This window comes from Artemia franciscana, chromosome 19 (assembly GCF_032884065.1).
Source record: "Artemia franciscana chromosome 19, ASM3288406v1, whole genome shotgun sequence".
Lineage (NCBI taxonomy): Eukaryota > Metazoa > Arthropoda > Branchiopoda > Anostraca > Artemiidae > Artemia > Artemia franciscana.
The window spans coordinates 21,798,932-21,814,874 of NC_088881.1; the positions used below are offsets into that span (position 1 = coordinate 21,798,932).

The 15,943-nt window shown below is 35.1% G+C and overlaps 1 protein-coding gene across 3 annotated transcripts in view; it reads left to right on the plus strand.

The window, feature by feature from the left end:
• LOC136039413 (uncharacterized) overlaps positions 1-15,943 on the plus strand; it is a 104,256-nt gene that overhangs the window by 73,293 nt on the left and 15,020 nt on the right. For all 3 annotated transcript variants that reach the window (XM_065723137.1, XM_065723138.1, XM_065723139.1), the window contains 2 exons: positions 6,793-6,979; positions 14,604-14,703. In XM_065723137.1, the coding sequence (XP_065579209.1) occupies positions 6,793-6,979; positions 14,604-14,703 (287 nt within the window). The remainder of the gene's footprint in view (positions 1-6,792; positions 6,980-14,603; positions 14,704-15,943) is intronic.

A 15,943-nucleotide genomic window follows, 5' to 3' on the forward strand; every position in this document is an offset into this window, starting at 1 on the left:
TATAAAGTCACCTGGTTTTCTCACCATTATAACTATTCGTATAAAATTATTAATTCAAACAATAAAAAATTATTTCTATGTATGTAACTTGAAAAAGGGTTTTACGAAAGAGAACATTCTTTTCGTTATTTGCTCCTAAGTTCAAATTTGTTTCCTAAAGATTTTGTAACGTTTGGTAAATAAATGGGGGTAAGGAACAACTTGTCTGTAATATGTGGTACTGATGTTATCTTGGGTCAATTGCCATAATGTGAGTAATTTACATCCATCAGAGGCTCCTCGAATGAAAGCACATTAGCTGTCATAATTCGGTGTCAGAATTAAATTTAGGTTGGTCATGCATATTATCTAGAAATTTTCATACAAAACTTTGTAAGATTTGTTTCCAGCTACCTTATTTTGGCAAAGGAGTTAACCTTTTTGTGGTCCTAAAAGAGGCATATAAAATAGCATAACCTATCATGAAAAAGAAACTAATGTAAAAAAACGTCGGTATTTATCTCACGGATGAAGATCTTTCTCTTCTTCTCTTTGTTTGGACTGCCAGGGAGACGCTTTTGCTTAATCTCATCACCAGAGTCACATTCCACGCCTTACGCCGGGTGGGTTTGAACTGATGTTGTTCTTCTTATTCCTAAAAAAAATTCTAAAAAGTCTTAAAAAACAAAAGCGCTTTATGTTCCCACTGTAAAAAAATCCTATATTTTCGTTGTATTTTCTGTAAAGCACTAGTTTTGCATAATTCAAAGCCAGAAAAAACACCATTAGCGGATTTATTTGATTTAGCTTTTTTTATTATAGAACTTAAATCTCCTCCTCTACGTACAATCCTAAAGAAAACAAAAACAATGAAACAGCAAAAAAAACTCACACAGTTATCTCAAGTACGGAAACGTCTTCTTCTTTTCTTTGTTTGAATTGTTACACGCTTTCGCACGATCTAATCACGGGAGTCAAATTCTGCGCCCTGCAGTGACTCAGTTCGAGCTGGCCTTTCTTTTTCTTTGGATTAGTATGGAGAAGCTTTCTCATAATCTTGTCACTGGAATCAAATTCCTCGCCCTGCAGTGGCTCTTTTCGAGCTGACCTTTCTTTTTCTTTGGATTAGTATGGAGACGCTTTCGCATAATCTTGTCACTGGAATCAAAATCCTCGCCCTGCAGTTGGTCAGTTCGAGCTCACCTTTCATTTTCTTTGGATTAGTATGGAGACGCTTTCGTATAATATTGTCACTGGAATCAAATTCTTCGCCCTGCAGTGCGTTGCTACAGCTGAGTTGAAAACTCTGGGTTCTGTATTACCCAGCTGAGATCAATCCCACTGCGCCAATACAGGGCTTGGACTGATCTATCTTTAATGATATCCTAATTCTATATAAAGAATTCTGCATCGTTCTATGTCGATACGGCTTATTCAATTCTTCATTTGAAAAGGAAGTAATTAATTACTCCGGCATCCTGGGACGCTAATAAGGAATGGGCGGGACTAATTTCCTTATTATTTGGTGATACGAAACAGACATTATCAGTATAAACTAGCATTACCTACGATAATCCTGACGGGTTTTTCACCCTTTCTGGTGAGATACTAAACCCTACTCTTTATAAATTAAGTCTTTCATTCCCACTACGTAATGATCAAGGGTTTTAGATGACTTAGGCCAAGGGCTTAGCGAGGATTTTTGTTTGGCGAGGGGGGGGGTGAGGCTACAAAAATAACGAGAAGTGCTTCAAAATGTGTTAATATGTGTTTTGTTGCGTTTTGCGATTCGGACAAACATTTTGGGAGGGTGAAGGGTCAAACTCGGTAACCCCAACCCCCTCGATACGGCATTAACTTGGGCATTACGCATACGGCATTAACGTGAAATTATAAACTTGACCTGAACTCTTCGAGAACTAGAAATTCGGGAATGTAGCTAAGGCAGAAGCTTTAAACTTGATCTTACCTAGAAAAGTGTTTGCGTGTCAATCAGCGACAGGCGGCTAAATCCCCTGTTAAAGGTTTGTAGTACCAATAATAGTTCATAATTCTGTAAAGTGATAGTTCCAGATTTGACTGAAATATGATCTTAAAAATGGCCTAAAATTTTTTTAGATTCATTGGGATGTGGCAAAGACAGTAGCTTTAAACACAATGGGAATATATTTGATTTACTTTATAAGAGAAAAAAACAATGCAATTAACAGAGCCTTATCCAGGATTTTTTTTCGGGATTTGTTTTACACAAGGATTTTTGTCGGGGAAGGGGGGGGTACACAAAAAACGCATAAAAAGTTAATATATTAATCCATTTTTTTACGTTTACGAGTCAGACAAACCTTTTTTTGGGGTGGTGAGGTTGGGTTCAAACTCCCCAACGCTCACCCTCCTGGATACAGCCTTGGTAATTAACGTTATTGTTAGCTATTTTATTTTAAGTTTATTTTGCTACAGATAGTGAAGATTATCAATTGAGTTGCGTTCAAATATATGTTCGCATATGGATGAAGATCCATGTTAAATTAGTAATTTCATGGCGAGAATGTCTGTTTTTTTCTTAAAAAAGTTTGAGTAGTTTAATCATTCTGAATAACTTCATTTAATTCTCATTTTTATCATGTTTTTTTTTTAACTTACTTTCTTTATCTGTCTGTCCCCAAATTTTGTGATGCTCATTTCGAACCCGTCCTCGCATCCAAGGGCTAATCTCCAGCATTTTTATTGTGGAAGGGGTGGGGGGGGCAAGAGGGGTCCATATCCAGATAGTCAAGGGGCATGGAATATATAATAATTTTTTCTTCACATTATAGGGAGAGGCAATTGCACCCACCTCCAAGCAATGCCCCTGCTCTTATCCGATTTGGCTCAAAATTTGCATACAGCTTTGCTTTACCCATCATTTTAATATTCTTATATATTTGAATCTCTCCGGATCCAAATCCGAAGAGATTCTGGATCCAGATCATTATGCAGCATTTTCCGGGCCATTCTTAACCTGGAGACCAAAAAGAGACCTTTATACAATTTTTTTTTAAAACCATGTTTTACACATGAACCAAAAAGGGGAAAATAAATTTGAACTCTTCTGCTCAAACTTGTAAAAATTCTCTAAAAATTTCGGCGTGGTACGCATTTTAGATAGTTATATATCAATTGGTAGTTGACTGAAAATGCACATTACGGTTAAATCTTTAAACAAATTTTACAAGTTCTAGTAAAGACAAGTATCTTATAAAAGTAGTTTTACAGTTCTTATCAAGAGCTTGATAAGTTGACATACAAAATATTCAGAAAAAATTTGAAGTATGTATATCAAAAGTATTCTTTGGAACCGAAAAATTTATTTCCCCCTTTTTAGCCGTGTCTTTTAAAAGTGAAATTTTTATATTGTATTTGTTGTGTCTGGAATTGAAGTTTGTTTAAGTCACCTTTGATCACGTAAAGGGACATCTTTAATTACAATTTTAAATTTTCTATTCTCTTTTGAAACTTCTATTAATCAAGGACGAAGGGGTTCTATCCCAATTCGTATGTGCAGGGTTGCCGAGAACCATAACTGGAACCGGAAAGTATTCCCTTCCCCTTTTCGGGATCTTAAAAGTGAAAAGATCTTGTTACGATTTTCTGAAGTAAAAAGTACAATGAAAAGTTTCTTGGCAATTTTTTTTTGTTTTTTTTCGATTGCTTTCCTAATCATAGGCAGCGCAATAGCGCTGCCTAAGTAAAAAAGATGTGTAGTAAAGAGCGATGTGTGCTCAATGTTTTTTTGTTGTTTTTTTTTACTAGGGCACTTTGTATCGAAGAATTTGTCGTAGAAACTTCGAAAAGGGCTCATTTGATTGGAAATTGGACGAGCTTGTGCCAATTTTAATAGTCAAAAGTGATTGGAGGGCAACTAACACCCTTCCCACGCCCACCATTTCCCCAAACACATCCAATCAAAATTTTGAGATAGCCATTTTGTTCCGTATAGTTGAAAGGTCCGGAAACTATATCTTTGAGGATGACCCCTCCCCCCTCTCCAGAGTCTTCAGGGCAAGAGTTGTATGTTGTGCCCTGGGGGCATTAAGGGTCTATATAGAAAGGGTGATCGTATAAAATTCGGAAGGGTCTCATTGGATTGTTCAGGAGTTTTTGTGCGCTTTTTGAGATTCAGAGTGATGTTAGGGTGGATACCCCGCTCTTGCTCCTCGTAACCTCCAGCCTTTCCCAAAATATATCTGATAGAAATTTTGAGATGACTATTTGTTATCGTAGAAACTTCGAAAAAGGCTCATTATACGAAAAACCGAAAGGGTTAGTACACTTTTTAATAGACAAAAGTGTTAGGAGTGCAACTAACCCCCCTCCCACGCCCACGATTTCCCCACACATGTCCAACCAAAGTTTTGAGATAGCCATTTTGTTCCACGTAGCTGAAAGGTCCGAAAGTTATGTCTTTGAGGATGACAACCCCCCCCCCCCTCCAGAGCCCTCGGGGCAAGGGTTGTAAGTTATGCTCTGGGGGCACACAAGGTATATATAGAAACGGTGATCGTATAAACTTTGGAGGTGGCTCATTGGACTGTTAATCAGAAGCCCTAGTGCCCTTTTTAAGATTCAGAGTGATTCAGACGGTGGATACTCCTCCCCCTCACGCCCTGTATTTTCCTGAAATGCATCTGATATAAATATTGAGATGGCCATTTGTTGTCGTAGAAACTTAAAAAAAGGCTCATTCGATTGGAAATATATATAATTAAAATATATATAATATGTATAAATATTTTTATTGCACCCAGTTATGAAACGTTTCGCTAAGTTGTTGGAGCGCTAGACTTAGTGATAAAATTGCGCTTGCAAATAAAATTGTTGAATTATAAGATTTACAATTCTTTACTATATCAGATTTGACTACAATAAATCTATTCCAGTAAAATATGAGTGTCAAATGTCAACTTAGTATCTTAGTATCTCCTTGGTCTGTGGCTCCTCTATAGCTTAACTGTTTACTATTTTATACTAAGAACTTTCGCATTTTTATTAATACTATAATCTATTGGGATAATTATGTCCTGTCTAAATACCACTTAAAATTGCATGTAATAATGTTTTTATTGATGAATAGAAGTCGTAATTGCAAATGCTGTGAATTTGGAATGTGTTGGTACAGGTGGTTTTGCTTGGAAATTGTATTGGCATTTTACACCTGTTTGGGCTTGTAAATATACATATTGAAAGTTCTCTGTGGGTGATTGAAGGGAAGAGTTGTTGAGTTATGAACAGCTTGTATTTATTAGAGTAGTTTAGTGCTGTTGCACGGCAAAGGAGGGCTTTTAAACAGAGTGGAATGGAGGAGCAGTGTTCTCTCCTGTTTCAGCTTTCGCTGTATGATTGGGTGCTGCAGACAAGTGTAGCATTAGGAAGCTATATGATGTCTTAATATCAGGGATGGAGGACTCTCTCACCAATTCAAGCCAAATTGTAAGGATTCCATATGCATTTTTAGAAGAAATATTTAAAATCCTACCATTGTAAGTTTCCTATCCCAAAGTATGCAACTTGAAATTTCATCCTCTTCCGTTTACGTTTTATGATAATTTTGCTCGCATGCAAGTAATTTGCAATTGGGCTATTCGCTCATGAATCTTGATCAATTTATCCCCTTGGTGAGGCTTTACGTTATAATAATCTATCAAAACTCAATAGGTAATACTAACGGAATTTTCACAATTGCCAAAAAACATTGGCACAGAAATATTTTTGATATATGCCAATTCTTGGTGAGACATCTGTATGAAAAAGCCCACAATTTAAGGAATTTGTCATTAAAGTTTCTTATATTTAATTGTCAGCATTCCAAATATAAAGCACGGGACACGCGTCTTTTAATAAGGCGGACTCAAATCTTTCCTCTCATAGTGATTGGGCAAATTTTTTACCATACCTACTACAAATAATTTGGTTTTGCCAATGAAGAAGCCATTTTAATTAACGTTTCTTCGGGGGTTCAGTATCGAAATCACTGTGAGAGTCCATCCAAGCTATTACTAAAACATTATGTAACATCATGTTCTAAAATATTTTCATATAAAGTCATTTAAACGAAAGTTAAAGAAGAAAAGATCCAGATTAAATTCCATTTATAGTATATGATATTATCATGCACAAATAATCCAAAGCTGTGTGAGAGGGGGCAATAGATTTTGCCCCTTCTCGCCATTATTACCATAATTTAAGTAAATCATAGTGTTGAAAAAAAAAACAGCCTGGCACCCATTAGATTCTGCTCCCTGGGGAAACCGGCCCCTCTTGTCCCAACCCCTAGCTACACCACTGATTAGGTGCAATGCCTGGTGATAATCGATCAATAACTTTTTTCTGTACTTCGTTCTCTTCAAAAAATAAGGAAATTGAGGATGTATTGCAAATTCCGCTAGATGACGGACCTGATAAGGCTGCACTACACCCACAAAATTTATTGCAACTGCATAGAAACAATAGTGAAGAATATACTTTTGCTCAACCATAGTGCTCCAGCTTGGTGTGCTTTCGTTGTCACTCTTTAATAGCTCGTATTTACAAAGTCATTACTAATATAATGTTCTTTAGAAGTGAACTTCATCCGACGAATCCAATCCAGTATAAGGTTGAACCTTATATTATTTTACTTTATTATTTTAATCAAATAAGCAAAAAAGGCTTCTGAAAAGAACAGTAAAGGAGTAAATTAAATATGGTATAGCTTATTTTCTTAATTTTCCGTGTCCTGTTGCCATCCTTTAATTGGTTTAAAAAAGCCTTAGCTTTCATAATTTTATTTATTTTCAGTAATGGTGAAATGGAGCAAAAATGTGCTCTACTTTCGAAGCGTTTAAATACCCTTCAGCAAATATTAGATGTTGTTCATAAAGAAAAGGCTAGTGAGATTCAAGAGGCGACCCTCCGACTTAGAAGACAACTGGAAAATTCAGAGAAAGAAAAAAGTTCTTTACTCCGAGAAATAGAGGGCCTGAAGGTAAGAAAAGTCCTAGTATTTTTTTTATTTATCTGTCCTAAGCTTCTCTAGTTTTGTCTCGTTATTGATTTGTTTCCCAATACCAGCAATGATAAATGCAACAACAAATTACAAAATTTCAAGTTAGAAGTACTAGTCTTGTAAAACAAACTGGTCTTTTGTAAAACGCAATAACATAATCTAAATACACGTGTACAAGAATATTTTGTTTTGTTTGAGTTGTAAATTCAAGCATATCATTAACTTAATCATAGCCATATAATTAATACTTGATTTGACTATTTTTGGCTAACAACGTTATGTCCACTTTCAGAATCATTGCTGTCGCTTCCCTTGAGTTCTTATGGAAATTTTAGTTTTTTTTACTTCATTCCAACTTGTGTTATCACGAAGCAAAGCCGTAAACAAGGATGAGGCTGCTACTGGATTTGCCCCCCCCCCTCGAAATTTTTGTTCGGCCTTTTAAAAAGTAGCAAAAATGCATATACATTTTTTTTAAGCGTTCTGTAAATTTTTTTCTCCTCTTCCGAAAGAATAACCCCACCCTCTCCTGAATTTTTTTCTGACAGAATCTTTTTAAGTAAGCACAAGTGATGATGTTTTAAAAAGAATAATCTAGAAATTATCGTTGTAATTTCTGTAACATAGGTTTGAATGAAAAACGGCAATGACGCGAAAGTGAGGAAAAGTTTTCTGCTAGTCGGCAAATATTTGAAGAAAAAGCAAATATTTCGGCAGAGGTCTTTGCTTCACCATTTTACTGAACAAGAAATATTATTGAAAAAACTAAACCCCAGCGAATGATAAACCGTGAATAATACCAGGTAGCAAAATCGCGAGTATACAAAAACCTTAAAAAAGTTAAATCATACAAGAGCGTAAAGGGCCGCAAGGTGTCTGGCGACTAAAAAGTTCAATTGTGAGGTTTCTTCTTCTGTTAGCATTTGTCACATCTAATCTTATATTCAGTTTCAAGTTTGTTGATGTCTTTGATTTTCGTAAAACGTCTATTCTGATTTGTAATTTTATTTACGCTGGTTTTAAAATAAATGCTAATATATCTGGGTGATGTTAAATTTTTCAAAAAGAAAGTATTGGTTATTCTTTTCATAAATTAAACGTTTTCTAGTTTATTTTTAATCTAAAAACTGCTCGCGTCACAACTTAGTATAAATATTAACAGTTTTGGAACCTGATTTTTGACTCAAGTCTCGAAAGTTATGCAACTGTTTAATTGAAGCCTTCTTTATTTCAAAGACCTCCGTGTTATGTTACTAATTCCTGCACTATAGCTCTGCTGTTTTTTAAGCTTTTAATGTGCATGCTAACCCCAAGCAAAATATTTTTGTTGAAGGGGCAAGACTACTTGATTTCGAAACTCTGGATAGATACGTTGACTAATCAATCCAAAAAGGATATGAGAAAAGGGATGCGTTTTAGGTATTTGATTAAAGGTCCATTGTATGACATTTGGTTTACATTCTAATAGAAGTTTAATGTTTTTAATAGCTAGATATATAGATTAGTGAATATATAGATATGGCAGAACTATGCTTACGTCGAAATGTATCCCTTTGCAGCTTTTGCTTAAGTGACGAAACTTTTATGTGCATTTATCTACTGTATGATTTTAGAGTATTATCATTAAAATATGATTCCCACCCCGAGCTTGACAGTTAATAATCGTCAAACTAATTAAACACCGTATACTTTCGGTGATGTCCATTGGAGGGCGTATGAGCCCTCCTAAATTTCTTTGACTCCCTCCATAAACATGCTTTTTTAGTATTTAAATTAAAAAGTTGAAAAACAAGACCGAAATTTGCCCCTCTCTAAATTTTCAAGATGTGACGCCACTCCGAACTTTTAAACTTCAATCCAAGTCCAAAGACATATAATCCTTATATTCATTAATCTATGCCTGTTTCTTTTTTTTTGTAATAAGATTTAAAATTCTGTCTTTATTGTGTCAGGACTAACCTGGCTAAACACAGTCATAAAGGGAGAGGTACCCCTCCCCTTTAGATTGATTTGAGGATCTACTTACAAAAAAATTGCTGGAGATAGGTTGACAGGCTCGTAATTTTAGACATTGAAACCAAATAAACTTTTTCAGGTGCCAAACACAGTGAAAAACGGAAACTAGGACAACCATATATATCTTAAAAAATGCATAAAAGATTTAGAATTCAGTTTTTCATTTCAAAAGACTTGTGCAGTTATGCAATTCTGGTAGTAGCATGCCCCACTTTTGAAAAGAAGAAAGGTCGATGAGACGCAACAAAAAATAGGCTAAAAACCTACGGCACGTAACACTAAGAATGTGAAGCTTTTTTGACGGTATAGTTGTCATCGGGAATCGCCAGATTATTAAATGTTTGATTCTTTTATGGACGGAGAGCGTTAATAAGTTTAACTAATCAGTTCCAGTTATTCATTTTCGCGGTTCAACTTGGTAACGCGAAAATGTGCTATCCAAAAAAGTTAATAATTTTGAAACAACCTCAAGAAAAATATTAGAACATCAAGGTTTTGAGGCATGAATAGATCTTTGATGGGTTTAGAGACAATAAAATCTTTTGGAAGGTTTACCTCTCATTCAAGGCAATCTAACGGTCCTATATCGATTTTAAATTCTTGGTCAACCTGCCTGAGACTCTAGGCGGGCGTGCCTTTCTAATAGCTAAAAAACAAGTATGTGCTCAATAAGAGTCATACTTACTCCCATCGCTTACCCGTGCGATTTAACCAAACACTTGGAAAACTATAGGTTTCATCGCTCGCCTGCGAGTCCAGAGGACTTGTTGGTCATTTGTCAATCCTATAACACGGTATTCCACCTTTGGATTATAAGCGGCCAAGCCTATTAGGCTTAGGTTTTACTTGTTCACCTGTGAGTCCAAGCAAATTCAGTCCCAGATTTTACATACAAGTCCAATGGACATCTTAAATTATTCCAGTCCAGTGTCCGTCACGCATCAACCCAAAACTAATCCAATTCTTTCATCCGTTAGTTCTATGACTATATACCTTCGTTCTGCCCTAAGAACGACGCATGGACGGATGATACATAGACTTGTCTATCGACAAATGAACTAACATCATTTTTATTCAATCCTAAAAAGGGCTTATGCCAGATTTGCCTCTTACTCACTCGGACTACCTGTCTTGGCTTTTTCTACAATTAGCCATGGCTTGATGCCCACAACTGATTGATTTTAATTCAATACCTGGGACTCTAGGTGGGCGTACCTTTCTAAAAGCTCACAAATAGGTATTTGTCCAATAAGAGACTCGTATTGGAAGAATATTCGCGTTTTTGCCTGAAAATCGTTTCAGTATGTTAGTACCTTAAATTAATGAGTTTTCTAGCAAGTATGAAAAATCTATGAACCGTTTCAAGCGTAAAGATTTAAAAAGATAATTTTACTGTAAATCTGAAAATATGCCCTCTATCGGTAATCCTCCCCTTTTTCCTAGCTGTGAATAAATACTAAAGGTTCTAATTATTTTTCGTTATTTTTGTGTGATGTATTCTATTCAGTTATTTTTCTATGTCTTTTAAGTTACTTTCTATTTCTTGAAATTGTTGTTTTGTTTGTCTATTGGGGTGTTTTGCATATCTATTTACTTATATTGTATACTCTTTGATTTCGAAAGAAACAAATCAATAAATTAATCAAATGACTAAAACAGGTTACTATATTTTACTGTGGGCGCTATCTATGATGAAGCGATTCAGGTTGCAGTGAAAAAGCGTGAGAATCTCCTTCAGACAAAGATCAATAAAGAAAATGATGAATATAATCCTGCATTAGAAGCCAATTTATTGTTATAGTTTAGCCTTAGGGATTAAAAAAAATACACAATTTTAGGGGATTTGTCGATGATTTCATGCCTAAGCCTAAACTGGTTAGTTGTTGCACAACTCTGGTCAGCTCTGGACAACAATCAATCAATCAATCAATCAATTTATTGATACTAAAAGAAAAACTATCACAAAAGTAAAGTGGTTAATAGGCCCAAGAAGCTTTGCTTGTAATGGGCCACAGAGAACAAGAATAAAACACTAAAATATATACAAAAAAAAAACCACCGGAACAAGACAAGGACATTGAATAGATAGGATATTTAACGGATAGAAGATTTAGAAGGAGATTTAACATATAGCTGAAGATGATTTTAAAAGAAGAGAAGAGACATACAAATTAGGAAAGGATTAATAAAGAGAGAGAAAAATTATTGAATTGGAAAGACCCGACGGAATAATGCCTTTGCAGAAAGAAAAAGAGGGACATCCGAAGGGATGGAGTTCCATAATAGAATTGATTGATATACTGGGGACCTCTGGGCTGCTGTAGAAGATCGTTTTGGTAAAATAAATCGTCGAGAAAAATTACGTAAAGAAGAAAAGTACTTACCTGAGCCTGTCCGTGAGAAAAACTGCTGTAGGGGCGGATGGAGAGTACCTAGAAAAGCAGAATGCGCAAAATAAAGAGTACTTTTACCTATAACAGACTGACAAGATTGTACTCCTTGCAATTAATCATAATAATAACTTATTAAATTCCAGCAAATGACCATCAAGTTGATGAGATTAACTTTAAACTTGACGATATTGAAGTTGATTGAACATCTCAATGAATTCGAAATGAAATAAAACTGTCTAGTTTTGGACGTTTAAACTTGTGCCAAGCTAGAAATACCAGAAGGCCAAAAAATCGAAATGTATGAGAATTTCGGGAAAAAACATTTTGCTAGTCAAAATTTCTTTGCTGTGGGAAACATAAATCATCAGATTTAAATATTTTTGTTTCGAAGATGATCGAAAACTGAGTTTCTGAGAAAGCCTTTTACTTTGTGTTATTACATTTCTCGACTCAGCGTCCTCTTTTTGCGCCGTCCCCTCCTCATCTGGTAGTAGTGATAGATGTTAAACACGTGTTTAAATCATTTGTTTTCAAAATAACTTTTTGAAGTATGTTTTATATTTTATTTAGCAATCATTAATAGTAAAGTTATAAATAATTTAGTTAAGGTGAATTATTTAAGGTTGACTAAGTCTTAATGTTTTTAGTATCAAAACAGGTATAATCAGAGAATTGACTTGTTGATTTTGTTTTCTCTCTTGACTTTGAATCTAGGGGGAAACATCCAGATAAATTATATCTGCGAAAATTCCAAACTAACAATTCCTGAGATGATTTGGTAACAGCCTAGTTCATCCCCTCTTCTTGAACTATTCAGTATAATTACAAAATGTTCACCTCATTACATTCAGAAACAGCGATTTATTTGTTTACTAAAGTGGCTTCCATTTTAAATGCACCTCACTCCTCCCCCTCCCCCAACTCACCTGAAGCCTATATATAGCCTGAGTTTGCTGATTTTGTTGTTTTTTATTCGATCTGATAATATTTGGTACTCCGAACCAACCGCTGTGGAGAAACAAGTAGAAAAATAATGCAAACTAATGAGGAAAGTTCTGTACACAGTCTAGGGCCATATCCAGGTATTTAAGAGTATATCAGCTTTTATGAGTGCAATGAAGCAAAACCTATGTTATTATAATTTTTAGTCCATAAGAGAGGATAAATTAGACTGTTACTATGGTTTGTGTACATGCTGAGATTTGCCTTTTAGCTGTCGTATATTTGTGCGAAATGTAGTACTTCTGATGCCCTATTTATTGGGTTTGATAATAAGATTTACTATCAAGTTTGCTATTAATGTTTACCATTATTCTAACGCAAATGACGAAGCTGTTGACTTAAGATAAAAGTTAGGCCATTGCTTTTCTTGTTTAATTCTCTGCCAGGTGATCTGTAGGATTGGGGATCTGAAAAGTTGGATAATGCGGGCTCCTTATCATGTTTTCATTACTGAAAAGACAGATGGTTTAATAAGTAAATGCTTTTCTATGGTTACTATATCTATTCGTTTAGTACATAGTTGAATGTAGTGCATTAACCTCATTTTTGTAAAGTTGGTATAAGGTTTGCGATACTACCGTTCTGAGATGAAACGACGTATGTTAATTTTGTTTTTATTTATGTCGTACATTTCACGTTAGTTCTGGATGGCTTCACATCATGAAACGTAATGGGAAGACTTCGTGTTTTGTGTTTCGTAGTTGGTTTTGAACGTGTCATCCTCACCAAAACCATAGGTTCTATTTGACACTTTTTTAAAGTTGAATCTTTTTTCTACGCTGCCGCGCATTGGTATTTGACGATTTTACGTTATGTTTATCGTCATGTTTTGTGTTTCGTTTTGTTGGTTTTGTTTTAAATCGTCCTGCTCGGAATTCAGGGGTCTTGTCTTGCACTTCTTTTTTCGGAAATCAGATAGAAAATGAAAAGATTTGTTTTAATTGGGTGTTTATCCGCTGGGCGCATTTGTAGAGGTGCTTCTGTCCCTTATGAGGTTGGAAAAACTGGCCATGATTTGCGGAAAAAGTGTTCCAGTAGCTCAAGATGAAAGGTTACCTAACTATCATCGAGATATGTCATGTTTATCGTCATGCTTTGCGTTTTTGTTGGTTTTGTTTTAAGTCGTCCTGCTCGAAACCAGGGGTCTTGTCTTGCGCTTCTTTTTTGGAAATCAAATAGTAAATGAAAAAGTTTTTTTTTTTCTGTCTCATATGAGGTTGGAAAGATTGACGGAGAAAATGTTTCATTAGCCTAAGATGAAAAGTTACCTGACTTCATTTGTGCAATGTGTATCAACTTGGTGCCAAATAATTCAGCTACATACTATCATTAAAATGAAATAAAAAATATATAATAAAGGTAAAATTTTTGATTGCAAGCTTGAAAAGAAAAAGTTTCTTGGCATTAATTGCTTAGCTATTGGATAGGATACTTTGGTCGAGAGCCAATTGACCTTATTCCTTAGTAGAAACTCCATTCCTAAATTAAAATAATTTAAGATTGCTGTATACAAAAATTTATTTTAGTCAAGCGCGATTAATGATTTCTTTAAGATGTTGGTTGCGTGAAATAGGGTTTTATTGGTGAACTTTTCTTCGCCAATCATGGTAGTATAGATGTGAGACGCTCTAGATTTAGCTGTTCTTTTATTATGCGCTTTTGCAGTTAGTTTAGATGTAGCACAGACTCACTAAAGGTTTCAGCGGGAGGGGAGCTTCTTCTTTTGATGTGGTTTCATATCCTGGCTTTTAATTAATCACCCATTCCCCCCTGTAAGGGCGTTAGTAAAATTTCTTGTTGTTTTCGCTTACTCATGCACGAACGTGTTGAGCAAAAAAGAAGAGCATAAAAATTTATCCCCCCCTCCCTTCCAAAATCATGATCTGCTATCACTGCCCGCCTTGTCATCTCCTTCCTCTTTTAAGGGTATTTATTTTTAGACCGGAAGTTTGTCCGAGGCTCCTGAACTGCATTATTGTAGTTTATTAGTTCTGTAATAATATATCTGGGGGGGGGTAACGTAGCTACTGAAAAAATGGAAATTCATTTTTTAAAGTTAGAAATTTGGGTCTAATATTCAGTTTTTACGCCCCTCCTCTCTCAAAGGAAACCGAATTTTTGTATAAAATTATGGCTATGTGTACCCATGTTGGTAATTTAGTACCGTTCTTAAAATTTATCTTCTTTTTAAGACCCAAATCCATGAACTTGATTGCCAATTGAATCAAAGAGGTGATTTGGATGAACAGCTTTCAAAGCACAGGGCAACTGTTTCCACTCTTCAGTTACAGCGTAAGTGTGAATTATACTTATTTCCTGCTTTAACTCTTATGCCATCATATGGAATTATTAGCCCATATTGTAGAGAACTATGGTGTTGAAAATCCCACCTCAAACAAAAGAATTACCGTGAAAGTTTACCCCGGGCAATGACAAAAAAAGTCTCATTTAATTGGATAGTTTATATAAGTATATTTTATAAAAGCCCCAATCCCTTTTTACTAGAAAAAAAAAATGTGGGTACTACCCTGCTAATTTTTTTAGCATTTGATTAAGTTTTTCAGATTAAGAAAAAACGTCTGTCAGCTTTTTCAAAATACATCAACAGTTGGACCTCGCTCACGTCTAAACTGTATTATTGTTTTTGTTCTCTGTACTATTCACCTATTTGGTAGGTTTATTGCTGGCTAAATAAATTTGTACCCCCTCCCCCTTCCATTCCGGAATAAACTTCTGCGTCCTTGCCTTTCTCAGGCAACTTATCAGACCAAGAATCAGCAATTACGCCTCTATATTTACCTTTCCTAATCTTTGGCCAATATTTATGCTTCCAGTTTTGGTGTGTTTGCTGTTAGCGTTGTTCTGTCATTTGTATTTGCAAATATTAGCCATTTTGTAATTTTTCGCAAGTATTTTCATTTTCTAGGGACGAACTGTATTAATTTTTGGAATTAACTTTTCTAAAAGGCTTTTGAGAAGATGTTCTTTTGAAAGAAATTATAACATAGTTGTCCATAGAAAAATAAGCGGCGATTTACTTTTTGTGATGTTGTCTAATTTTCTACATAATTTTCTGAAGTTTTGTAATATTTACCTGACATGGAAAAAGTAGTAGAATATCTCCTTTTTTCAATGGCAATATTATCTCAGATTACTATATTGCAATGTCATTTTGTAAAGCCCTGTTCAGACGTGTCCTTAGCTAGACATTAATTTTAGCCGTCACTACTTTTGACATATCAGAGCTGCTTGTAAAAGAAAAAGCAAATTATGATTGGTATATACTGATTATGGCTAGATAGTGATATCTAGCTAAGCATGAATGGGAATCGGATTTTTGGTACTTAGCACTCAATCAAATAAATAATTAGTTTTAAGCTTGTTTTAATAGAATTAAATGACATGCGACTTAATATTCTTCTGCTGTCCCAGGGTTGTAAAGTTCCCCCCTTCCGAGGCATTAAGAATCATCGAAATTCGCATCAAGCGCTACTTTTCTTCTTTACTAATATAAGAATGCGAATTTCTGTTG